Source organism: Anthonomus grandis, chromosome 4, assembly GCF_022605725.1.
Source record: "Anthonomus grandis grandis chromosome 4, icAntGran1.3, whole genome shotgun sequence".
Lineage (NCBI taxonomy): Eukaryota > Metazoa > Arthropoda > Insecta > Coleoptera > Curculionidae > Anthonomus > Anthonomus grandis.
This window is the reverse complement of record NC_065549.1, coordinates 11,252,715-11,280,338: the sequence shown is the minus strand read 5'-3', so window position 1 is coordinate 11,280,338 and position 27,624 is coordinate 11,252,715. Positions and strand designations below refer to the sequence as shown.

The window sequence follows — 27,624 nt, the reverse complement described above, 5'->3', positions numbered from 1 at the left end:
TAACTGTTGCCTTGAAAAGTAACATCTACTACCTGAAGAATATTATTTACATACTATTACCTAAATGAGTGAGATCCTTAACAGTTTGATCAGCATAAAAATCATCTTTTGGCAAGCCCATAATCTTATAGGATATGATAGGTTACATCTTTGTGTTCCTTAAATTCAGCATTGAGTTTGAGGCTGAAAAAGGATCCACTGCCTAAAGAATTTTTTTTAAAAACCATAATTTTCTTGAATGAAACATTTGACATTTTCTCATAAACAATTATAGCGTTTTCTTCAAATATTTTAAGATATTGTGGCTTAGATGCTCGACTTATTGCTGCATTATAACCTTCTATGGATCTACCATCTTGACTTATCTGAAAAACATCATTCCTAATATCTTCAAATCACGTCTAATATCCTCAACTAACATCCTCAAGAGTATCAATACTAAGTCTTCTCTGAAATCTCCAATACCATTATATCCCCTAGGAAAAAGTGCCAGTTTTTGACATTTTAATCTGCCTAAAGAACATCTCTTCTACATACAGTATGACTCATTTAGACACTCTCACCTTAATGAGCAAAAAACATTGATATTCTCAAAAGCAGATTTGTGAATGAATCCTACCATATTTACATTCCTTGAATGTACTATATCCCATGTCTCTGGGTTTTACATGGATTCAGTTGACAGTATTTAAATAAATTTTCTCAAGCATTAAATGATCGTAAAAACATATTTTCAAAACATACAACAACTTACTGTTCTCTGTTATTCATTACACCATTAAATTCTTGACGAACGTGTTTAACCGCCTAGCTGAAGTCACTGTTATTTTTGGTTATTTCATGTGAGCTTATGGTAAAATAGTCTTCAGTATTTTACTTATTATGGTCGGGAGTGTTACTGGAAATAATATTATTGATTTTATGGCAATGGAGTTTATTAGAGAGTGAAAGATAGTGTAGTGCGAAACTAAGGTGGAAAAACTATGGAGTTTTTTAACTTTTTCAACTTTTTAAGGGTGAAAGATAAGGTAAGTGCTAAAGATAAGGTAAGGCTAGGGAATAAGATAACTTATTATCAACCTTAATTCAAGAGGGTTCTTTAGTTTAGATATCCTAAAAAAATAAATCCATGATGGGAATATGAATCGCCATGGTTGGCGGAAGAAACACAATTGACGGTAATTACAGATATATTAAATTTAATTACTAATTACCTTGGGATAAGCTCCTTCAAACGCTAAGTATATATGGGAAATCGTCGTAATAGCGGTTTTTTTTCAACTGAAAAATGCATGAGCTGTAGGTATTTTATTATAAAAGTTTATTGACTTAAGACACTTTTTTTTGTTTATGTGTCAAAAAATCTTTTATCAACATTGTTATTATTACACAATCATTATTTACTTGGTATTTACCAAGTATATACCAACTTGGTAAAATTCGCCATTGTATATAATATTTTGTTTAAAGGTCACAAGGATTAAATTCGTTGAGTTTTAAAGTAAAGAGTGCACAACATTATTTCATGTTGTTTAGTAATTTATTTAAACCAAATAAAAATTTAAATAAAGAATACTGTTCATTTATTTTTCCAATTAAAAGTTTACAATATAGAAAATCCATCCGCATAAAAAAAAATTTAAGGAATGTCTAAATAATGTTCAATAACCTTTAACGTGAAATGTGACATACGAGGGCGGTTCAGTAAGTCTTTAGAAACCAAAAAGTTAATCTTTAAATCCAAAATTCAAAAATTTTAAATTATTTGTATATTATTATTAAAAACGTTAATAAAATCGCAACAGTGTATTTTTTTGGCTGTTACTTTTAGACAGGTCAAAACGGAGTCCACCGAGTCCATGTAATAAATATTAAAAGTACTCAATAAAACCTTTTAAATGAGGTAACACAAGATTTCTATTTAATGCATTTATTCAAGATGGCGCTTATGTGTTATTTTGACATTTAGAACTGTCGTTTTTATGTCAAAATAAAATAGTGACGCATTTATTTTCGTACACTGATTTTTACCTATTCAAAAATCATAAAAATGTAAAACGTTAAAATAAAAAAAAATACTTTTTTATTAAGCCGCCATTTTGAAACGAGTTAAGATATGGGTCTAATATTTCAGGGTTATAAAGTACTCATTGAGACCTTTAAAATGAGGTAACACACGACCCCCCTTTCTATTTAAATTTTTTTCTCAAGATGTCGCCCAGCCGCCATCTTGGAATTTACAACTACCTAGTTTACAGTGAAAAATAGTATCTATAGACCAATTTACTTAAGTTTCAAAAATTTTTTTTGACCCGTTCAAAAGATAAATGGGGGGGGGACTTCAAAGAAAAGCACTGTATATATCATCTATTGAAGTACCACTTTTCGTACTTTTTGCAATTTTTTTTAATTCTTGAGAATACGAGCTGCGTAAATTTTTAAATTTAGTTAATACTAGAGGAGCTGTAAAACCCGGCTAATTTAGCGCATCTACAATTCTTTGGGCAGCTGCATCGCGCGAATCCCTTTTTCTATATCGTTCGTTGGTAGTGTTCCATAGCGCAGGTTCATTTCTGTAATACTCTATGAATTTTAACGTTTCTGCATCACTCATTCGCAAATATTTGTTAGACATTTTAAAAACACACACTGCGCAGAACTCGAGGCTACAGCCACAGATGTAAATAGCTCTGCTATTTACATCTGTGGCTGGTGACTCGGTGCAGGAAAATGCGTTGAATGTATGGCAAGTAATCGATTGAGGAGAAAGCAGAAGGCTTTGATGCGTCAGTACAATGTGGGAAGTCTCTTTGAAAGTACATCGTCGTCGTGATGGACTATTTCAGCAAATGGATTAAGCTTTTTCTTTTACTAAACCAAAAAGCCTCTACTATCGTTGATGCCTGAATAAAAAAATGGATTTGGTGTACCTTTGGAGGTACATTCAGACCAAGAATAAAATTTTGAGTTTAACTTGTGCCAGAAAATCCGTAAGATGCTTGGAATCGAGATAACGAGAAGTACTACATTACATCCGTATTTAAAAGTAATGGTGGAACGAATAAAAAGAACCATTAATCGGTATCTGGCCAAAGTACTCTCTAGCCACCAAAGATACTGAGATAGGTTTTTTCATTCATGTGGTTGTGACAAGGAGGTAATAGCTTCTAGCAAATCCATGGTGTCAGAAAACCCCACAATGAAAGACAAGCCTGATTTGGACTTGATGACGCCACCTATCGTGCGATTGTCGCGTGTCTCGGATGCAGCTAATAGTCACATTAGCATCTGAGGGCCGACCAAGTGACGTCGATTCCCTTCGTAAGTTATATTATCGCTTTCTAACTTTCTGCTAGCTTAGGTCTTTCCTGCTCCAGCTAAGTATACTCTGACAAATTGTATATTTAAGGATATACAAATGTGTGGAGGAATAGCTAAAGTCTTGCATAGAAAGTTCGGAAAAATTCAAGAGCTGCGTCGGTCTAACGCCAGAGTCGGGCAAGAACTCAACATAACCGATGAAAAAAATGGTAGACAGATCTTCTACCTGGTTACCAAAGAGGCATCACACCCAAAGCCAACCCATAAGGACGTTTTGGATGCTTTGTGTTGTCTTAAAGAGGAGTTGCTTGCCGAGGATCTGAGAAGCCTAACAGACATCGACCATATTTGGTATCATTTTTTCCCGAAATGAGCTTAGGAAGGGTGTTCTAAAAAGAGAATACCAGCTAATTTTCTGTCATTCTAGAATGACACATATCTGGACGGTCAGCGAATCTACCGGACTCGTGGTCAGCCGAGTATATAAGGAGCCACGTTGCCACTAAGAGTCAATTAGACAGTTAATTCGAAGTTTGGTTCGGAATATTGGCGAAAGATTTAAATCGGATATAAATAGTAGTAAATAAATACGGTGAAAATAAATACTTCTAGTAGTCGTAAGTGTTCGTGTTTGGTAGTGTAAGTGTGTTAATAAATTAGTTGACCATTTTTGTGTATTCGAGTATTTAATTCACACTTTCTTGAACGGTAAAAATGCTACAATATGTTTTTATTATATATTTTTTTATTTCAATTTATAAAAATATATAATAAAAATAAAAATTGTTTTAATTTTAAGATATATTATATATTAATTTTTAATATCCTTTTGAAATTCGAACTTTTTATTCGAACTATGAAACTTTTATTGCAATAAAATGTAAAAATCGCAACTATTTAAATAGGAAATTTTAGAATTGTTCATGACCAATGTACACTTTAATGGCACACGCTTATCCTGGGATATCCCGCGCATATTTTAGGTCTATTAGTTAGGATGTTACAGATTCTAGAGTGAATCAAACTAACTTAAGGTCGACTACTGCTTAGGAAGATCTCCTTGTTCAGTTCTTCTAGCAACTTTCTCTGAACAGCTTAACAATAGATTCTCCATCTACAAACTCGATGGTACCCCAATCGTCTCGTGCCCCAATACCCCACGTTCCCCCCAAGAATCAGCCTCTCTCCCTCTCCCCACATATTCAGAACGCGCATTTGTTTCCCAAACAAACCGAACCCAGAGCCGCATAAGCGCGGGCAGCTTGTTATTTTTTTTCGTAATTTTATTTCTGCGCTTTCAATACGCGATTCGCGCCATATTAACCCACGACCGATCGACTTTATCGAACGCATTCGCCAAATCCAAAAATACCACTGACCGAACCGTAAATTAGAAAAAAATATATTTTTTTTAAACACGTTTTAAAATAAATGTGATCCGGAGTATATCTGGTGCAGTTTAATCTTTAAAATGGGCAATCGGATGTGTAAAAGTAAGAATAAAGATGCGGTGGATAATGGGAATTTTAGGGAGAAATCACCGTCAAGGTTTGACAGGATATTCAGCAGACTACATGTGAGTTTGATAATGTTATTGAGTTTTGCCTTGTAGTGTTTACTGATGTGGTAATGGATCTACAAAAAAATATTTAACATACTAAAACTGGTTTTTATGTCATACCTTTTATGACTCACTTGAAATGCAAAAATGGTTTAATGGCAGGATATATGTTAGATACAGTATTTATATTTAATATTATATTATGATTAATTATAACTTGTTTATTATTTTAATATTATCGGCTTATAAGATGTCACTTCAATTACGTCGTATGATTTTTATGATTCTCTCATTTGTCCTCTTTGAGTGGGAAGGCTACCTTTGTGTTACATGACATTTTTTTGCACTTTTTCTTGAAATGTAATTGTTTTCTTTATGTAAAAATAAAAAGATATACCAGTAATGTTTCAGGAATATACATTTAGGTTGTTTAGAATATCCTCTAAAGACTTTTGGGTAGGACTTCCAAGGATTTCCAAAATATCCCTAAAATTCCTTTATAGTATAGTCAAATTTTTATTGAATATACATATAAATAATATTTTAAAAAAAGTTCAAAAATATACAATACATTATTAAAACAAATATTAAATTTAAATTCAATTTTTTTGTTATTATTAGCTTACCCTTTCATCACTTTAATGGATAATAAGAAACTTCAAAATGTAATTAGATTATTTTGTATTTTAAGTTAGTGAATTTATTTTTTCTCTTATTTTTATTCAAAATTATGAAAAAAATTACCCCACCATATCTTTCCTTCCCCACTCATAGTGTAACCTGACTTTGCAAAAGTTTTCTGATTTTTGAAATTATTAATTAAGTTAAATTGAAAGTATTAAAAATGCTACCATACAAAATTAACAACAATTTTATTTTAATTATCTTCTGGACAATTATTTTTATTTAACATTGGCTTAAAATCTTAATTATTATCATTACTTTCAGTTCATTTTAACAAAACTGTTTAAAATTAGCACAACTGACACACACACCAGAATTTGGGTTTATGTAAATAAAAATCTATTTTTAATATTATCGACGTTTCGGCCTATATTGAGCCATCATCAAAACTATTAATTGTGTTGTTTTAACTTTCAAATAATATGAACCAATATCATAAACTACTTTCAAGTAGTTAATATTTTTTTTTAGAATTTTCAAAAAAGGTATAATAAATTAAAATTTATTAAATAAAACTTATAAAATTTAGAAATTGGACAAGATAAATTTAATGACAATTTGATTATTCTTATCTTCTGATTTTTTTTTTGAATATTGGCTCAATATAATTAGTGTCAGGATTTTTAATTAATTTTAACAAAGCTTTCTATTTTTCTCTACTTAAATTATTATATTTTACTACTTAGTAAAAAGTTTCTAATTAAAGAAATTAAAATAATCATTATTAGGACCTAAAAAAAACAATTCATTTTGTCGTTATATAACGCACTTTATGAGTAAATTTGTCTATTTAAATATTTTAATTCCTATTAAAAAATATTTAATATATATTTTAAGTTAATATTTCTATATTTAATATTTTTGTAATAAAAAATTAAATAAAAGATAATATTATATATTTCGTATAAATCTAGCTATTAATTACAAAGGGAAAACCTACAAAATAAAAAATATATAACCCAAATAATAGTAAAATTTTCATTTTTGTAACAGCTTGAGGATAATCTCATGTAGGTCAAAACGTCAAATTTTCCTTAAAAAAAGAATAAATCTTTAAATTTACTATACACTATGTTGGGCGCCAATATGTATGAAAAACATCGCTGCAATTTTATTTTTATCAACATTATTAAGATTAATAAATTTAAACTTAATATTAGTAAAAATGATCCTATAAAATACAAATAATATCATAAATTAAAAGACTTCATCAAAAGACATCATCGTTACACCTTGAGAATAATATCATGCAAACGTTGATAATAGAAAGGCATAATGCTTGCTTTTTATTATAAACTTTTATTAATAGAATTTAACTCTCAAATTTTCATTCATAAATATATACTATTTACTACGTTGGGCGCCAAAGTTTATGAAACAACATCGCTGCAATTTTATTTTAATTAATAAAATCTTAATCATCATTGAGATTAACTGTATTTAAATTTATTATTGTTAATATTAGTATAATTAAAAATATTCGTTAGATAGAAATATTATCATAAATTAAAAGACTGTTTTTTATTTATTGGGAAAATTATTTTATCTGTTATTTTTTCAAGTAAAAAGTAAACAGTTTTCGAGTAAATAAATTAAAGTATTCATATTTAAGATTTAAAAATTAACATTTTATTTTTGTCTTTATTTAACCAACTTTTTGGGTGAATTTTGAATAAACTATAATAAAATTGTCATGCCTTGACGATGATCTCATGTAGATCAAAACGTGGGCAATGGGAAGCCATAACGCCTAATCTACATCATTTTAATTTAAACTTTTATTGACTGATTTTCACTGTATGTTTCTTTTAATGTACTATACACTATGTTGGACGCCAAAGCTTATAGAACAACATTACTGCAATTTTATTTTAATCAATAAAATTTTAATGAACATTATTAAGATTAAATTCTTAACTTAGCTAATAAAATGTGTGTTTCTCACCACATTTAAAACAATAGGTACTTATGTAACGATGTCTTAAAGCGAATTTCCGTAAAGGAGTACATTAGTTGCACAAAATGACCTTTTATAATGTGATTTTAGATTTCGAGAGAAATTTCATTGTTTTATAAACGTTAATATGTGCTTATTAAATTCTATTTAGTAAAATTGCTATATAATAAATTTATGTTTTAAAAAAATAAAATTTTGTTAAAACACTTTGTAACGAATTTTGGTGATGTAATGTAAGTGCCCTTTTAGTTTTTATATTTTTGTATTGGTTTATATTGTTATAAAAAATTGATTGTTCGGCCATTTTAAAAAATTTCATTTTTATTATTTCTGACATAAAATTAAAGTAATTTTATATTAAGTATGTACTTTTGGTCACTTATTTGGGGTTTTCTTAATATTGAAAAATTATTGATATATATGATAACATTAAATAAAAATAATGTAATAAATTAAAAGGCTGGTTATTATGTATTGGAAAATTAATTTTTCTATTATTTTTTAAGGAAATTATAGGTATTTCCAAAACTCAAATAAATCAAATTTTTTGCTTTGTGACTTGTCTTTTTGGCGCCCGTTCTCCAAATCCCGCCTATATTTAAAAAAAATCCAACATTTATGAACATCCTGTATACATAAGTATATTTACAGTGTTCATCTATAGCCAACTATTTACTATTTATATTTCTCTGATTTTTATGGACCAGTCATTACTACGTTCAAAACCGTGTAGAGTTGTTTTCATGATGTCATAGCGGCTAAGGTGAAATGTTTTTTTATTGGCATTATTTAACCTTGTTGCGATGTGGTCAACTTTGCGCCAGTACCTTTATTGGTAATATCAATGATTTCTCGATTAATTTATTTGTTTTCTCGTTTTACAAACTATACAGAGCGTTTCAAAGCACCAGCGATTAATTTGTAATTCGACATCATCACGGAAAAAATGGACATTGTACTGGCATAGTTTGCCAGTATTATAGTTAATTTATTTTTAAAATTTTAATTAAACAGTAGATATTTGATATTTTATGTATATTTTTCCCTGAAAATTTCTGAAAAATTATATAGGGTGTGTCATTTAAAGTGAATTTCTCATGAAGTGCGCTACTTGAAATACAAAATTATTTATATATAGTTAAATCTAACATCTAGTTAATTAGAGCGAAAAAATGGAAATTTTGCAATTATTTGTAGTCATTCATGTGACATCTTGCATATAAAGCTTTCTATAACAATTGTAATTTTTAACATATTGAGTATATATTATTTTTATATAATGGAAAATGAAAAATCAAAATTAAAATATACGTGGTTTTATTCTGTTTATAAGTACAAGGATCTTGAAAACTGTAGTAGAAAACCAACCAATGATAATTTTACAAAATTTGAGATCTGTAAATGAATATTTCCAATAAATGTAATTTTTGGCAAATTTAGACAATTTTATTGAGATTTTAATGGCATTGTGTAATACAGTATACACCCAAAAGAAAAAAAAGTAGATGGTGAACTTTAAAAGACTACACGTCATACGATTAGTGGTTTATTTACATCTATGGATTTAAAAAACATAAGAACGAAAAAAAAATTTTTCATTGAAATATTCAGAATTTTTTTAAAGCCTTGAACAGCATTTTACTAGAAATCAGGTTACGTAACTTTATCATCATTACACCGTAGTGTTTTCATGTCAAATGCCTTAAAAATTACTTGAACTGCCTGAAAGAAGGTCAATTTCAATACAAAATAAAGTAATTTTGGTATAGTCAATTAGGAATGAAACCTAGGAAATCTCCATAGTAGTATATTTTAGGATCATGTATCTTTAAGTTGGCTTATTTTCTTTATATTATTTCCATACAGTCTGGTTGCCTTTCTAATTATTGCAACAGTAGCTTTTTGATCCCTAATAGTTGTGGGTTAAGTTCAGATCCTCTATACTGACTGTTCTAAAGCGTTTGATCCAGTGAATCACAAAAATTTGTTGTACAACTTGAAGTTGGTTGATATGAGAGGTAGTTTATGGTAAATTCGCAGCTATTTATCTGAAGTAAAATCGAAATTGTTCATGTTTTTTATCCGATGAGATATAGTTATTTAATATCTTTTTCAATAACATTCATGTGTGCTTTCAGTTTTTCCAATTTCTGTGCTTTGCATATTAAAAAACGTTCCGAGATGATATGAAGGAAATGGTATGGACCTAAATCCAACAGAATGTTATAGCATGAATTTAGTTTAATGTCATAGTCATGTCACTTCCTTGGACGATGTGGTTTTTTCTGAGAATCTTGGCATATTGAATGAATGCCATTACCTTGCCATTTGAATTGTATGTTTTTGAAAGTCTAATATTTGAATTTCTATTGTCTTTATTTTAAATTTAGCATGATGCTTCGGTTGGCAACTCCAATCGTTATTAAAGGTGATCTCCAAATTTTGGAAATATCAACACTACTGAAGATTCCTCGGTTTTGCGTAATAAAATTTGCTTCCAGGAATCTTCTTCCAATGTCGCTCCTTGCAAAAATTCTTTGCTTCTGTCTAATATATATTGTAGTTATTGGACCAAGCATGTGCTGCTATTCCTGATCTGTAAACCTCTCCTATTGGCAACACTTTCGATGTTCTTTTATCCTTACTTCCAATGGTCGCTTTGTCTAGCCTATATATGACTCTCCACATTAACAGAGGTTTTGGTATATGCAGTTCTTGGTGTCCAATAGACATTTTGGCTTGGTCTTCGTATCTCTAAGGTGAAGACAGTCTTTGTTGAATTTTTTGAATTTTGTGATAATTGGAAAAATTTAACAAAATTTCCTGATCTTCTTCGAAGTTCCCTTGATGTACAGAATCGTTAAGAATTCTGTAGGATCTTCCAGTTGTTCTGGCTCTTTCCTTGTTACCTCTACTGCTTTTCTAAGAGTTGTCTTTATTGGTTTACTTAGATACTCGTTCTATTGTTTGGTGATGCTTCCTATTACCCTGTTCAGGTCAACATTGTTGTTACATATTGCGGTCATCATCTTATACAGGGTTTTAATGATTTTCACCTTTATTAAACAAAGATGAAATTGTAGTGTAGGTCCTATGTGTGTTGGTTTGCCGTAAACTGATGTTCTTAGATATTGTTGTTCTTTATAAGAACATCTAAAAAGGGCAGTGCTGACTCGATTTCTAACTTCATCGTGAACTTGATGCTTGGCTTAATGTTATTAACGTGCATCAGAAGGTTTGAATCGTATTGTAAATTTTGAACTGTATGTTTTGGAAGTTACCTCCAGGAGCTTTAATATGTTGATGAAAATGTAAAATTTTACAGATCTTTCAGTAATCCATGTTATTTTGTGCATGCATCATCTTTCTGGAATCCACTATGTGTGTGTCATATCCGTTAGCTGGAGCAGGTTCAGAAAAAGATTCTTGAGTAGAAATAAACCCTTCTGAAGATTATGACTATAATTATGATTTGTTACGTAATACGTTTTTCCTTTGTACTCTTCAGATTCATATGGAGAAAAGGGATTTGCTATTTCTTATTAGCCTGTCTGTTTTTCCAAGAAATACACAAGTTTCACTAGCCAATTTACAAACTTCGGTTTAAGTGTCTCTGAAGAAAGAGTGAGATAAATATCGTATATATATAATAATGATGTATATATGTGACAAGTTTATTTAGATAATATACAATCCTAACATATAAATAACTTCTTGTTTTTAATAAATCAAACATATTGCGTATACATAAATAAAACTGGATGCGTCCATTTGGTCCAGTCTAAACATTTTTGCCTTCTTGCATCCGTTTCCAAACAAATAAAATTGTAATTTTAAAACCTTACATCCTTAGAACGATAAAATCATAACAGAATTCAAATTAGGTGACGACAACAGTAACTTTCTTTTGTGTAAAAAAAATAAATTAATAGTTTATGTAACAGATCTTCACTCGATTTAAACGCCGTCTAAATAAGGTTTGATACGAGTTTGGATACTTTCTTTTAGGTAAGATGCTTTTAAAATTATACAAGGTGTTCCAAAAAAATGCTCACTGCTCAATTTTACTACTGGTATATAAGCTTTAAGAGGCTTACAGAGGCTTTATAACAGATAGAGTTAACTATCCAAAAAACGAAAAGCACAGACTAATACAAACCAATTACATGATACATACAGGAATTAATAATATTTGACATAATATAAAATCCTCAAAGAACAGTCAATATGGAAGATGATATAAAATTTATCAAAATCGTAATAATTACCTTTAAAAAAAAACTATGATACATCAAAACTAATTTAAAAATTTGGTAATGCTCATACCTGTAAATGCCTTAACTAAATGAACATTTTCACACCCTGTTGTACCTTATTACCAACTTTAGTAATGGTAAAAATAATGAAATAAAGAAAGCTAATGGCGTAAATTATAATATTTTGACTTAAAAAGAACACGTTTCCTATTAGTTTTGGGCCACTTTGTATAAAACAGTCGATAGGTTAATTAAAACGCAAATGGTTTATTTGAAATGTGAACCGTATATTGTTTAAAATTTTATAAATATTATTTTATAGATCGGTTATTTTCGGAGCATTTTATGTATGCAATGGTGTTTTGATATAGCAGAAGCGTCAGAAAAAAACCCGTTTAACATGAAAATTTATTTTTTTTACAATAAAAAAACTAGACTTTAGGTTCAGAGAATAAGCTGTGAATAGTACAAAGATTAAAACTGATTTGACAACATAATTCTTTCGTAAGAAACTATAGTTTTGGAGAAGTTGTATTCAGATTGTTTTACAATATTTAGGGTAACTCAAGTTTGAGTTTCATTAATGGAATTTCGAAAACCATTAGAAATATGGTTGTTTTGCATTTTCCCAATTGAAGGTGATTTTAAAAAATATTAAAGGACAAACGTATGTATTCAAATACGGTTTTGGATTTTTTTATGATTTTGAATTGTTCTTGGATCCATATCTAGAATATTTGTCAAAATTTTCGTATGGAATTGGGGGAAATTTTCGTTTGGGGAAAAATTTGTCTAACCAATCAGAGGTCCGTCCGATCATTGTGTTACGGATGCATGAAAAATCACCTTAGTCGTAGAAATACTTATTTTTAATTACATCACATAGGTAACAAGTGCCTAAAATTTCTAGAAATTTTCCATTACTCTTCCGGAATTAACAGCTTTTATTCATGTTTATTACATTTTATTTATTTATTTATATTATCTAAACCTCATGAACAGAATAGAATTATCACCTCAAATAAATATTGTCATTTTATAATTTTCACTTATTAGCATCAAACTTATATCACATTACAATATAATATGTTATGCTATACTCTAAATTTAATGTTATTTAATTGACCTTTAAAATACGATAATCTTCTATTTCTTGACACAATGCCAATGTATAAAAGTTTAAGTAGATTTGGACACTGGACACAATTTTACCATTAACTAAGTTGTACAGAAATTTTAATTCAGCACAAACCGTGAGATTTTCCAAAAGTGGCAAATTGAGTTGACTTTCTGTTTCTCTATAGTTGTAATCCATTTTGATCAACTTAAGTTTATATGAATAAACTCGTAATAATCGAAAATGAATGTTTTTGGCCAATATGATTTGTACTGCATGATATGGAAACGAAATCATTAACGCGTACTTTAACCTAGACAAAAAATAAATAAATATTTATAATTGTATACACAGAAAAATTCTTGCAGCTCCTAATATAAATAATCAATAAATATAATTATAAAGCCTAGGATCTCTGATGATTTCACTGTAACTGTATTAATATCTTCAACAAAAGATAAGTTTTCAACGAAAAAGACACCTAGATCCCTGATCCTGGAGACCTATTTTAGAGTTACCCCTTGCAATGTGTAAGAAGTATTGAACTTTTTATTTCCTCTGTAAAAATTCGTTTGCAACATTTAGTTTGAGCTTGTTTTTCTGACGCCACACATTCAATCTATTAAGATCCTCCTGCAAAAGTATTTGGTCTTCTATGTTGCTTAATCTTCTAAAAAATCCAATGTGCAAAACCCAAAGCTTCACTATTTTTAGATCAATCAAATATGTTTTTTATTAAAAAAAAGTGAAGAAAATAAGTGAGCAATTACCTCCTTTGAGGTGCACCAGAGGTAACTTCTCTGTTGATGATCATACAAACAGCTATAAATCCAGTTTGAAGCATTCGCGTCGAAACCCATTTGAGAAAGCTTATTAAGAAAAGTATATGGTCATCTACCTGGTTAAAAGCTTTAGAAAAATCTGTATGTATAGACTTCACTTTTTTTAAATGCTCAAGAGCTTTTATACTTTTAGTCTGATAAGTTAATAGATTTGGGACTATTGCGCAGGTATCGACTTGTTGCTTACTAGGCTGTCAAATGGTTTGGAATTGACAATTGGATAGAAACAATTTTGTAGTTATTGTTAATAACATTCCTCCAACCGCTCTTAAATATAGGAATTCTAAAGCTATATTTTGATTTATATGAATATAATATATTCTGATTCTAATGGAAAATAGTGAGAAACTAGGGTAACGCATATGAAATGAGTCCGAATAATTAATTCTTCTGCTTACCCACGTAAATTATATCAAAACATTTAGGTACATAAAGCTCTAAAAAGCTCGTATAATATTTTTTTTCAAATAAAGCATGCGTAAGGTATCTTTTTTGCCCTTTAAGCTAGAGTAGCACTTTTAGCACTTGTTATTTAAATATCCCAATATTCAAAGTCCCTAAAAATATTAATTTTATAATAAAAATGCCAAATTACCAAATAGTGATAAAATAAAATTAAAAAACTAAAAAAATAATCTAGTCTGTAACCTATGACCTCGAAAATCCCAACCAACAAACAACGTAATTTTTTACTTTCCATAATCAAATTTGTTAAATTATCAAAAATTTCAAATATCACATAACATAAATCTTCGTGGCCAAAATAATCAATGCACACTCATCTTTATTAATAAACATGGTAATAAATAATTCTCGATTAACCTCCGCCCATATAGAGTGAATCATTAATAAAAAAAAATCGTATTTCTAATGCGGAAAAAAATAAAACAGGTGTCGAACGTAATAAAACAAAATGTTTTCTCATCTTTAACACAAGTCTTATGCCCGACTTAAAAGTATATTAATAGCACATACTATGCATATAAACCACATGATTATTGGCTATATCCACTTTTATTATAAACTATAACGTTTTCTTTTGAGAAACGAGATCAACGTACAGCTGATCCTAACCGTAAAAACATTGAAATCGTTATCTTATATTCTCGATGGTGTCTCCGGTTACCAACAGTATTCTGAATATAATAACAATTATTATTACTATTATTATTATGTAGTTCGCAACATAGAAATTACTTTGGTACTTCCGTAGTATTACCTAACACGATTTTATCGGTGATATCAGATAATAGCTCTTTATTTTATTTAAGTTGGTAGTACCATTTGTTTTTCAGTTGTCAAAGTTGTCATAGCCTATTGTAATTTTTTTTAATAATCATGATGTAGCCGAAGACCTCTCCAGTTTTGCGAACTTTATAAAAAATAATTATTTATTAATTTGCTAATTACGTAGAAATTTTCTTAATATAATCTTGTTGTTGATATCAGGCAATAGCTTTTTTATTTTATTTAGGTTGGTAATACCGTTTGCTTTTTAGTTGTCATACCTCACTGTCAATTATTTGAATAATGGTGATGTAGCCATAGCCTTATATGTGTCTATGCTGTGTTCCGAACTTTTGTGAACCTTATCGGAAATTATTACTTATTGAGTTATTAATTATATCGAAATTATCTTGATATAATTTTGTTGTTGTACCTCTTTATTTTATTTAGGTTGGTAATAAAATTTGCTTGTCATTTGTCATGTTTGGATAGTTTGTTCAAACCCTATTTTTGCGCATCTGAAATTTATTATTTATTCTGTATTGTTGTTTATTAATTATGTTATTATTATTAATTAGTTTTTACTTCTAAAAAATGTTTTGATACTTTTGTTTATCATTACATTTTTTTTTTGGTGATATTGGACAATATTTCTCTATTATATTTAGGTTGGTAGTATAATTTGATTGTCAATTGTCAAAGTTGTCATAGGTAATTATCATTTTTTTGAAGAACTAAGAGCCTCCTGCAAATTTCATTATGTAAAACTATACTTAAAATTAACTATTAATCGTTTTTCTTTCCCAATTATGTAAATAAAGAAAATTTATCGGTTATCCAAAGTTGACATAAATTATTTTTCTTACATATGAAAATCCAGTTTGACTAATGTAGTGGTAAGAAATTCCCTAAAATATAATGTTGTTACTGATGAGAGATAATGGCTTTCTATTATATTTCAGTTGGTAGTGGAATTTCTTATCAGAAGTCATTGTTAATTTTATGCAGCAACATACTTGTTTATGTACAGATATACTTCAGATTATTCGTTAAAAATTGATTTTCAGGTCTTGTCTTTATTATAGAATATACAAATAAAGTTTAACGTTTCTATCAGGTAAGATCGCATTGTAGGTAACCAGTTTGACCAACCTAGTGATGCGAAATTCCCTAAAATATAATGTTGGTATTGATAACAGACAATAGCTCTCTATTATAAATCAGTTCGTAGTACAATTTGCTTATCGGTTGTCAAAGTTGTCATAATTCATTGTTTTTTTTTAATATAATTTAGAGCTATAAATTGATATCCTCTTTCTTGCCTTTGCATGGTTATCCTATTAGGCAGGAAAGCTTACTATGGGGTTGCATTTCGCAGCTTGCAGGCAACCAGTTTGATCAACCTAGTAGTAAGAAATTCTCTAAAATGTAATTTTCATGCTAACATCAGAATCTCTATTTATGTTGGTAATACTGATTTAGATATTTAGGATATTAACGTTGGAAATACAATCTATATACCAATCGTCAAAAGTCTACATCGCGAGTCATACCTGAACTTAACGCATATAAAAATCTCAGGAGTGTACTAAAGATTCAATTCGCATTGAAAATGCAAAATTTAACTTTTTCTTAAATTGGCACATCTGTGGTAGACAATACTGCTTACAGAGTTGTATTTCGCAGAGAGCTTCAATTTACTTTTAAACTAGTAATTCCTGTTGCCTATAAGCCATGACCTTAAGGACATATAGGCAACTTTTCAAACAAATTCTGAATATAAACACATATCAAAACTGATTCACCAAAATACATTTAAAGTGATTTCTAGAGTCATCCTCCGCACTGGACAGATATGAGATAATCATATTTAAACCGAGCAGGATTTGTTCTTGTCGTGGGTTAAAGTATTAAATATGCAACGGTGAAGTAAATAGTTTACTATTCAGACTTTGTAGGTGGATCATAAAAGCACTAAAATTCGTGTAAATTATTTCACCTTGAGGGTTTACTGACATTTAGAAGTAAAGAAACAGAATTAACGACGGGTTATATACCTACATAAATATATAATATTAGCTTAAATATATACTACTAGAATTGACTATTTTTATGACCCAAACCCGACCATTCACCAAATATATCCAATACTCTTATTGACGAATTATGGACACAAACCGACCTTTAGTTATGAACCATTCTTGTGACATTTTAACATAAAAAACATACTTTCAACAATTTAATTCTTTATTTAAACAAAGAAAAACTAAACAAAAAATGTATCATTAGCCCACACACGCAACATAAACAAATACAAAGACCCGAAGTACTTTCTAACAATAAATATGCATTTAATTGACGCCAAAGTCTCGCCTTGTTAAATAATATTAACCAACATACTAACTGGAGCTTTTAATCTTTGCTAATGTTCGTCTTTTTATTTCAGCTAAAGCCGACCGGCTGGAAATCTGAATCGTTCTTGAATAAAAAGGAAAACAACAGGTGTGTAACGTAATTTCTTTCTCTCTTCATATTCTCTATTTTTACATTATTTTTATTTTAGATCCAAAAGCGAAGACCCTAAACCATCTGAGAGTGGTAGCATCTTTTACACTACAAAACCCCTTTCGAAAAGTTCAGACTGGACCGACGTGGAACTCGAAGTGCCTACAAAGGAAGACGAACACATCCACTTACGCAACCCTAAACTTAATCTAATATTTGATAATGAAAAGGGCACCCCAACCCCTCCACCTCGTAAGCAACATCAAGAAAAAGGAAACTTTAGAGAAAAAATCGAGAGATTCGCAGCAAAGAGCCTACAAGCCCTGCAAGGAGACAAGAAGAAAGATGTGGAAAAAGAACCTATTCCTATAGAAGAGCCTCTGATGGTGAAGAAGAAAATTAATTACAGTTGCCCCTTGTGTGAATCAGATGAGAAGACCCATAACAGAGATCACCATCATCACAATCAAAAACCTGGTCAAGACAGTCCCAAGAAGCCCAAATCTGGCAAAAGGCTTAAGAACCTTTCTATAGTCTCATTGCCTAATTACACGGATTTAAGACTATCTGTAGCCAATCCAATTGACGTGGATGCAAAATCTGCTTCTAAAAATGATCTCGCTTCCTCTAGACTAAGCCTACAACACCCCGATGGTAAAAAACTCACCACTAGCCAATCAACTGGCAAGCTAGACAGCTACATCACCCGCTGCAGGTCCCTGGGCTCACTATTCCCTCAACAGTTAAAAAAAATGAAACTCCAAAAAACCAAACCAGCGGATATCACTTCAGACGACTCGTTTGGGCCTTTAGAGGATTGGGACCTTGGGCTTATAGAACATTATAACCCCAAAGATGCCAGCCTACCTAGAGCAAGAAAACCGCTGACTCAAAAGTCTGACAAAGACATTTTAGATGGTATAGCAGATTTGGTGGTGCAGGAGGAAGACGTTGAGGAAACCCCTAAAAGACCTGTAAGAAGGTCAGAGTCTCTGGTGAAGAAGATTAATGATGAGACCTCGAAGCAGCAGCACGTGCAAGTGCAAAAATCGCCTGAAGATATTTGCTTGACACCTCCGCCGAGTCCTGAGCGTAGTCCAAGGAAAACTGTGGCACAATTAAAGGGAAACTTCGAGGAATCGACTTCTCAGAAGACAAAGGTTCCTGCAGCGATAAAACGTAATAAACCAGATTTTGTAGAAGCCAAGAAAGCAACTGTTGAAAAAAGAGCTTCGGTGAGCGAACATTCAACATTAATGAAAATATTGCAGGAGTACAGTATAAAGGATAAGCAGGAGAAGGTGGCCGTACCGGAAAATGACAGTAACTTGTCCTCATTGACGCCATCATTGGTGGAGTTTGAAAAGACTCTGAGTAATAACTTGACCGAGGATTTTATTAATGCTGAAAAACGTCATACCCGGGCTGTATGTAGTTAGGTCTTGTAAACATTTTGTAATAAGTTGAAATATTATATTGTACTATAGGCATTGTGTCCACCTTAATATCATTAACGTCCTGCATAAAATTTTTGATCTACGATCTTGTACATAATTAGTTTACATATTTTTTTAGTTATGTGTTAATAATCAATTTCAGATAAATATTTGAATAAAATTGATGTGTTTGTAAAATGTGAATTTTTTGCGTGTGAAAATGACGAAATCATTGATGAACGATTAATTACAGTTACCCTTTTGCGGATCAGACGAGAAAATTTATAAAAGAAATCACAGCCATCACAGTCAAAAAACTTCCACCAAGAAAGTTCCAAAAAACTAAATCTGGCAAAAGGCTAAAGAACCTTTCGACAGCCTCGCTGCTTGATTACATAAATGTATAAGACTATCTGTAGCTAATCCAGTTAACTTGGATCACGTGGATGCATAATCTTATTCTAAAAATGATCTCTCTTCCTCCAGACAACACCCTGATGGTCACCACTATTCAACCGCTGGCAAGCTAGGCAGCTACATATCCTGCTGCAGGTCCAAGGAAAACTGTGGCACAACTAAACGGAAACTTTACGGAATCGAATTCTCCGAAGACATTTCTCTGTGGCTATAAAACGTAATAAATCAGATTTTATATAAACAAAAAAAGAAGCTGTTAAAAAAAGAGTTCAGTGAGCGAATATTGAACCTTAATGAAAAAAATTCAGGAGTGTAGTATAAAGGATAAGCAGGAAAAATGACGGTACCAGAAAATGACAGTAACTTGTAAGATTTTGAGTAATAACTTGATGGAGAATTTTATAATGTTGAAAAACGTCATACTAGAACTAAATGCAATTAGTTCTTAGTATAGTATAGTGTACTTAGTTGAAATATTGTATTGTAACATTTTTGATCCATGATCTTGTACATAATTAATTAAATCTTTGTTTTCAATGGAATAATTAGTTTATATTTTCAGTTATTTGTTAATAATAAATTTTAGAATATTTGAATATTTTTTTTTAATAAAAATTGATGTGTTTGTAAAATGTGTTTTTTTTAAGGGAAGAATAAAAAAATTTTTATAAATGTTAAAAGAAGGAATCTTGACGAAAAAGAACTAATTCTTATAGAAGGTTATTTATGGGGAAAAAGACGAATAATTGCAGTACAGCTCCTTGTATGAACCAGATTAGAAATGCCATAAGCGTGAGCACCGTCATCACAACCAAACATCTTATCAAGAAAGCTTCCAGAAAATCAAATCTGTCAATGTATTTTTTAATTGTCTATTTGGGTACACAAATTTAAGACTGAATTATAATTAATTTTATCTGAAACTAATCAAGTTTACCTGTCAGGTGAAAGATGTTAAGATCGACAAACATCTTAAAAGGAAGATATAATCTTTTTCTTTTTGGGATTCTATTGAACGAGGTGGAGATAAATATTCTCATTCTTCCTAAGAGATAAGAAATAAATTTATTGGAAATCCTCAAGTACTAAGAACTACCAAACCAAGATGCGTCTAAACAGGTAGAATTCACAAAATATACTCCTGAGAGAAATAAATCTGCTGACGAGTAAGTTAACTGAATAGTTAGGGAATATAAGAGAAATTATGTAGGAAATGGAGAGAATCAACGTAGGGCAGACAATGAAAATGATCTCCATGCCGATATTTTCAGCTTATGGGATAGAGAAAGAAATAATTTATGTAGAATAAATCATGGAAGTGTAAGGTAGAATTGTTGAGTTAGGTGAAGTAGAGAGAGTTAGGAATGAGTTTGTTAGAAGAAACATTTTTGCAAAATAGACACATATTTAAGAGAGGAATAGAAAGTATTGTTTTTTTCTCTCAGGCAGTTAATGACGAAATGCTTTTTTCTTTTTCTTCTTATTTCCTGCCTTCAACTCTGGGTGAGTCTTAATCCGCTTTGCCTCTATTTGCAAATGCTTGACTTCCATCCTCGACAAATTTGCTCCGATGCCATCTTTCCATGTTTTTCTCAGTCTATCCGATGATCTTCTACTATCTGGTTTCTCAAGGAATATTGTCTTTATCAATCTATAGTTTCAGAAGTTACTACACGACCTGTCCATCTTAATCGATTAGCTTTTATGTGTCTGACTATGTTTTTACTATCATACATTGCCGCTAATTTAGCATTGTGTCGGCTTTTCCACACTGCCTCATTTCTATGGGGTCCAAACATCATTTTGAGAATTTTTCTTTCAAACACAAGAAGGTTATTTTATTTCTCGTTGATTGACAGTCCAGGCTTCACTTCCACAAGTAACTATTGGGCGAATTATTGCCCTGTACAAAGTTAGTTTCGATTGCCTATTTAGCAGTAGCCTAAGTCCAAGTTGAACTTATTTAGGGTTATATTCTGCCTGATTCGAGGCCTTGTATTCTTTGTAACCAGCGTATGAAACCAGGCCCAGCTAATTTTTTGGTTTTTTTCTCTACCTGTAAAAAAAACCATTGTGTCTATGTCGTGGGCAAAAACCAACAGCAGTTTTGAATCTTGATGTGCAAAACCTTCTCCTGTTAGCTCCAACGCTATTCTGCTACGAGGGCGGGTCAATAAGTCCGTGACTTTTTGAATTTCCCGCCCTTTAATGGAAATGGCAACTTTGCTCCTGTCAACAGAGAACTTTCAGTTGACGCCTGTCAAAATTTGAACAAGCTGCGTCATTTAGTTTGTGTTTGACAGCTGTTGATAGCAGACTACCACTCGTTTTGAGAAGAAAATTAAAAAAAGTGAATTTCGTGTGCTCATTAAGTATTATTTTTTACGAAAAAAAAACCATCACTCAAACCAAGGCTAAGCTTGATAAATATTATGGGGACTCTGTACCATCCATTTCCATGGTAAAGAAGTGGTTTACTGAATTTCGATGTAGCCGTACAAGCACGGAAGATGCCGAACGTTCTGGACGCCCAGTCGAGGTCTCTACATCCAAAACAATCGAAAAAATTCACGATATGGTTTTAGCCGATCGGAGATTGAAAGTGAGAGAGATTGTGGAAGCTATAGGCATCTCACATGGTTCAGTAGTTTTAATTTTGAATGATCATTTGGGTATGAGAAAGCTTTCCGCAAGATGGGTGCCGCGTTTGCTTACAATCGACCACAAACGCAACCGTGTGACGATTTCCCAGGAGTGTTTGGCGTTATTCAACCACAATTTGGACGAATTTTTGCGTCGTTTCGTCACCGTGGACGAAACGTGGATCCACCACAACACGCCGGAAACCAAACAGCAGTCAAAACAGTGGATTTCTCGGGGTGAATCGGCGCCCAAGAAGGCAAAGGCGGGTTTGTCAGCCAATGAAGTCATGGCGACCGTTTTTTGGGATGCACGCGGTATAATCCACATTGACTATCTTTAAAAGGGGAAAACAATCAATGGAGAATATTATACCAACTTATTGGATAGATTCAATGAGGAACTATAAGAAAAAAGACCACATTTGGCCAAAAAAAAAGTTCTTTTCCACCAGGACAATGCAAGGGTCCACACATGTGCAGTTTCCATGGCAAAAATCCATGAATTAGGTTACGAATTACTTCCTCATCCGCCCTATTCTCCAGATTTAGCCCCCAGTGACTATTTCCTATTCCCAAACTTAAATAAATGGCTCGGCGGAAAGAGACTTGACTCCAACGACGAAATCATCTCTCAAACAAATGCCTATTTTGATGACCTCGACAAATCATATTTTTTCGAGGGGATAAAAAAATTGGAGAAACGTTGGACTAAGTGTATAGAACTCAAAGGAGACTATGTTGAAAAATAAAATAACTTTTTATATAAAAACCTGTCTTTTATCCAAAAAGTCACGGACTTATTGACCCGCCCTCGTAACTGCATAATCGAAGGCAAAATAAAGCGGTGATAGCGAGTCTCCTTGTCTGAGTTCTGATGGCATAAGTTAGATAGAGACACTAAGGGGCGGTATTATAAATATTTTTCAAAAGTTAACTTCACCTCTATAACCATCATATTACCTTTAGCCATAAAATATCAGTTTTATAAACGTCCCATTTCTTCTTCTTCGTCTTTGAGATGTTATTAGGGCCATTTGCTACTGTTAAAAGATGAATTTTTCGTGTTTTTATTTTGGCTTGACTTGGCCCTAGATATACTTCTAGAAAGATAGCCTCTAGAAGCTAAAGAACTATGAAAAATTGCGGCATTTTATATGACATATCAGATGCTTGATATTCCGGTAGTCTAGAGGAGATAATTTTGTTTTTTACCGCCATCTATATGTCAAGGAATAGAAGCTTTGCCAGTGTTAGGTTATATTTAAAATTATTTACAGAAAATATGTCAAAACCAGGGTTTTGTATAAAGTTAACTCATACCCATACCCCATCCATCCGATAAAGTTAACTTCTACAATTTGAAATTAACTGTGACATGTGACGTTATTCCACAAGTTAACTTTAAGTTATCTGGCAAAATAGTTTTATAATACCGACCCTTAAATGGCGTAGATATTCTGTTCCCTTTCTGATATACGTATTTATACATTATGTTTTTGTTACGCACAGTTGTGTTAGCTCTACTAATTTCCTTGGTAATAACCCATCTTTAACAATCGTCGATCTTTAACATTGGCAGCCATAGCCTGCTTCTTTTTATGCAGTCATATGCTTGTCGGAAATCCACGAAGAGTTGGTGAAAATCATGGTTGAACTGCCAGTTCTTTTTTAATGTCTGATCAGGAATATTTGATGAATCGTTGACCCTCCAGCACGAATTATCATTGATATTCACCGATAATATTTTCCGCATTAGGTATTTGCCTCCTCAGGATTATATTTGGTAGGACTTTGTATGCTGTGTTGATAAGCGATCTACTTCTATAATCGATTTTTCGAAAATTTTTCTACAATTCGAAATTTTGCTTCCTTTCTTATGTATAGGTATAATGACGCTTTCTTTTCACTTGACAGGTATTTTCTGTTGTTTCCATATTTTTAGAATTTAGAATTATTTCACATTCATTTACTATAGAACGCTTCATTTCTTTTTTAGCAGTTCTCCATTTACGTCATCGTTTCTTGTCACTTTGTGTTCTTTGAGAGATATTATTCAATTCTTAACTTCTTGTATTGTTGGTGTGGGTATTCTTGTATCTCTCTTTCATCTCTCCTCTCTATTCACCAGCTAAATGGAAGGTAATATCTTCTTCTTCTATCACGCCGTCATTATTAATCCGCCTGTTTCGATTTCCATGGCTTTTGTTTCTCCAACGCTTCCACCTCTTTCTCATTCGCTTTACTCCCCTAAAGAATTTCCATATTTGATTTACATCTCTATTTCTGCCTAAATCCCGTATTTGATGCTTCAGGTAGGTGTTCTATTAAGCTCTAAGCAATCGTCTTGTCTCTGTTCTCGCCCAGTGAAATTCTTCCTTATTCTCATCTGTGCGGTTTGTTAGCATTATCAATCGCTTTCCAGTTTCAATCTTCCTCGCATTCTCTGTCAACCCACTTTCTTTTTAGTCGTTTCTTCCTTCTTGCAATGGTTTTCGTCGCTGCTTCTTCTATTATTGTTGTTATTTGCTGCCATGTTTCTTCTAACTCTATGGTTATCCGCCTTGTGTCCGTCACCTCCATCTACTTAGACAGTAAAATTTATTACTTATGGCTTTTTGATATTCAACTTCTTTATTCGGTGCTTGAAAGGCTTCTAAGTTCCATCCTACCTTTTGTTTATTTTGCTCCATTTTATGTGTTGCTAGAAATGATCAGTATCTCTCTCTACTCCTCTTATACTTCGTGCATTAATGATGCTACTAGAATGTCGTGCAACTATTGCAAGCTCTTTTAGCCGGTGTCCATTATCATTTGTTGCATCATGTATGTCTTCTTACTACCTCTTTTCGGTATTCTTCCTGGCTTAGCATTAAAATCTCTATCATTTTTTTTTGCTTTTGAAATGCTTCTCTCGTCACATAAATGGGAAAAAATGAATAAGTTTTATTTCCTAAATCTGTAACTTGATATTAAATGATTGATTGTTCTCAATTGAGAAGTGCTCCAAGGCTTCAGTTTTTCATTAAGACGATCCAAGATGCTCAAATGATAAACCTTTAAAATCACAATAATGATTCTTCAATTGTCAAAGTCATTTATAGTGAAAATCTCCAGTTGGTGGCCTCAAAAATCACAACAATGATTGTTTATTTAAGGTTTTACGTATTTCCATTATAGAATTGTAAGCGTTTATGAGTTATGACCTTAATTTCATAAATAAGTAACTTCTTCCTTGATTTGTTCTTCTTCTTCTATTTCTAGATTTTCTTGGTCTAATTGGACTTACATGATTACAACAAAATCTTGACAAAAAATTGCCAATTATTTAAAACTCTCAAAATCTTAATAGTTTAATTTATAATTGGATTCCTTATTAGAATCTTCAGGACGATTATTGATTTTCTTAAATTCTTCTTCTCTTTCTAGCTTTCTTATGAAATAAAAATGCCTAATTGGATAAAATTACTGCCTGATTCAATTTACCTTTAAAACTTGCTGCAGAATAATATTTTAGGTAAAAAAAACACTAAAAAAAAACTTAAAATTTTAATTTGTGAAACTTGTGGAAAAACTTGATAAATTTGGGTCATCTTAACAAAAAAAATTTAAAATTAAACTTTGTCAGCGCCTAAAATGCTTAACAATTAAATCATAATACAAGTGTTTTTTTAGGTCGCAAGTCTGTAGACTTGCATCGCTTCTTGCGGCAGTTTGTCGCATTTGGGGGTAGCCTAAAAAAGGGAATTTCAAAAGAGAATGGTATTTTAAAAGAAAAATGTGAATATACCTGGCGTAGCACTGGCGACAAATCATTTTGTTAACGTTGAATTTTTGTGCCAGTTTTAGCAAATCGGGATTGAGTACTTTACTCCTCATGGTTGAACTCTTTAGAGGAAAAATTGATTAGTTAAGTAGTTATTGATTGTAGGGTTCTAATAATTTAATTGTCTATAAAAAATATTTATATTAACTCGAATTTTTCTAAATTTATTTATTTATATATATTTTAATTAATTATTTTTATCGTTTCTGCAGTTTTTTTTTGTTTACTTACTTTTGAGTTTCACTATAAAAATAACACGACTTTGGGCAAAGATAGAATGATGGCTAAAAGTTGTCTTTTTCCCTTATATACTAATTTGGACCGTTATGAATTTCCGTACAAAAATGTATCATGATTGGCTGTACAATTCCACATTAGACGAGGAGAAAGTTTTGAAATTTTTGAAATAAAAAAAAAAACATAAGATTTAATTTTTTTTTAATGAAAAGTCATTGATTTAACAGTTTTTTTATAAGAAATAGTTTACCATTCATCAAAGTTATTTTTTTAAATTTAGTAAAATTTTAATTGTCTTTTAAAAAATCCTTATATATGCCAATTTTGACACTAATTTAGGCATACTTAAGTTAAAATTAACAAAACTACACTAATTCAGATAAAATCAGAAAAAAAAAGATTTATTCTGATTTCTTGAATCACTACAAAAATTTTTATATCAACTTTCACAGGGTCTTTCTTAAATTTTACCAATTATTTAAGCTAAGTACATTAAAACACAATTATGGTATTGATTTTTCGCATTATTGAGATTTAAGTTTAATGGTAATTTGAAATCACAATAATTAATGATTTGAAATAATATAATAAGTTTTATTGATTTTTGGTTTATTTAATCACTTCTCAGGAAAACTTTTAAGAATTATAATATTGATTTTAGCTTAGGCGCGAACAAATCACATAATGATTTTTATATTAATTATATTTAAATCATAACTTAATTAAACCCGATTTAAAAATGATTATTTTCCTCCAGCCAGTGATTTTAGATTCACAGCAGTTCATCAGATTCAGAATAATTATTTATTATTTAATCAAATATATCTAAATCGTTGCAATAATTTTTTTATAATCGATAAAGTCTTAAAGCCCCAAGAATGATTATTTAATCAATTCTCGACAATGCCTTTCGTAATTATGTTATTGATTTTGGTTGAATGGTAGCTTGGCATTTCAGTAACTAATTTTTATGATCTATACAATAACAACAATGATTTTAAAATCAATTCTCATAAGGTTTTTAATTGGCATATTTTAATGATTTGGGCTCGATATCTATCAAAACCACAATAAAAAAAAACTAGTTAGTAATTTAATTGCCTCTCTGGAAGACTTTTAATAATTATGAAGTTGATTTCAGTTCAGAGCAAATTAGGATTACAATAATCAATGATTATTTAATCATTTATATTAAAATGATATTATTCATTTTATTGATTTAGAGTTGAAGTTGTTTTAAAATCCTAAATATCATTATTTTCTTCCAGCCGTTGACTTTAGATCAATAGCAGTTTAGAATCAGAATAATAACTGATTATTTAATCAATTATATCTTAATTTTACCAATGATTTTTTTATAATAGATACAGTTTTGAAACCCCAAGAATTTTGATTTAATCTTAATTAATTTTCCAGGAAAGTTTTTTATAATTATGTTATTGATTTTAGTTCAACTGTAATTTGAAATTTGAATAACTAATCCTTGCGATGTATAGAATCACAACTATAATTTTTAAATCAATTCTCATAAGGCTTTTAATATGTATATTTTAATCATTTTTGCTCGCTAAGTTTTAAAATCACAATAAGAAATAATGT

At 30.9% G+C, this 27,624-nt stretch overlaps 1 protein-coding gene and 1 long non-coding RNA gene across 3 annotated transcripts; one reads left to right on the top strand and one right to left on the bottom strand.

The window, feature by feature from the left end:
• Positions 1-801: 801 nt before the first annotated feature.
• LOC126735721 (uncharacterized) lies at positions 802-19,104 on the top strand. 2 transcript variants are annotated; one of them, XM_050439807.1, is made up of 3 exons: positions 802-1,028; positions 17,412-17,467; positions 17,529-19,104. In XM_050439807.1, exons 1-3 carry the CDS (start codon positions 984-986, stop codon positions 18,907-18,909), a joined length of 1,482 nt encoding a protein of 493 aa, XP_050295764.1. In that variant the 5' UTR covers positions 802-983; the 3' UTR covers positions 18,910-19,104. The 2 variants fall into 2 exon arrangements, with proteins under 2 accessions (XP_050295764.1, XP_050295763.1); XM_050439806.1 differs by lacking the exon at positions 802-1,028 and adding an exon at positions 4,538-4,897.
• A 6,394-nt stretch (positions 19,105-25,498) lies between these two features.
• Positions 25,499-26,086, bottom strand: LOC126735735 (uncharacterized). Its single transcript, XR_007660495.1, has 3 exons — positions 26,020-26,086; positions 25,753-25,850; positions 25,499-25,696 (listed from the first exon to the last, which is right to left on the bottom strand). It is a non-coding gene; the product is annotated as an uncharacterized LOC126735735 (long non-coding RNA).
• Positions 26,087-27,624: the final 1,538 nt, after the last annotated feature.

Excerpts from the sequence above, each read along its gene's own strand:
- LOC126735721 (XM_050439806.1), top strand. The coding sequence starts at position 4,793 with ATGGGCAATCGGATGTGTAAAAGTAAGAATAAAGATGCGGTGGATAAT. Across the intron at positions 4,898-17,411 it reads GGATATTCAGCAGACTACAT|CTAAAGCCGACCGGCTGGAA; the intron begins GTGAGTTTGATA and ends TTTTTATTTCAG. Across the intron at positions 17,468-17,528 it reads AATAAAAAGGAAAACAACAG|ATCCAAAAGCGAAGACCCTA; the intron begins GTGTGTAACGTA and ends TTTTTATTTTAG.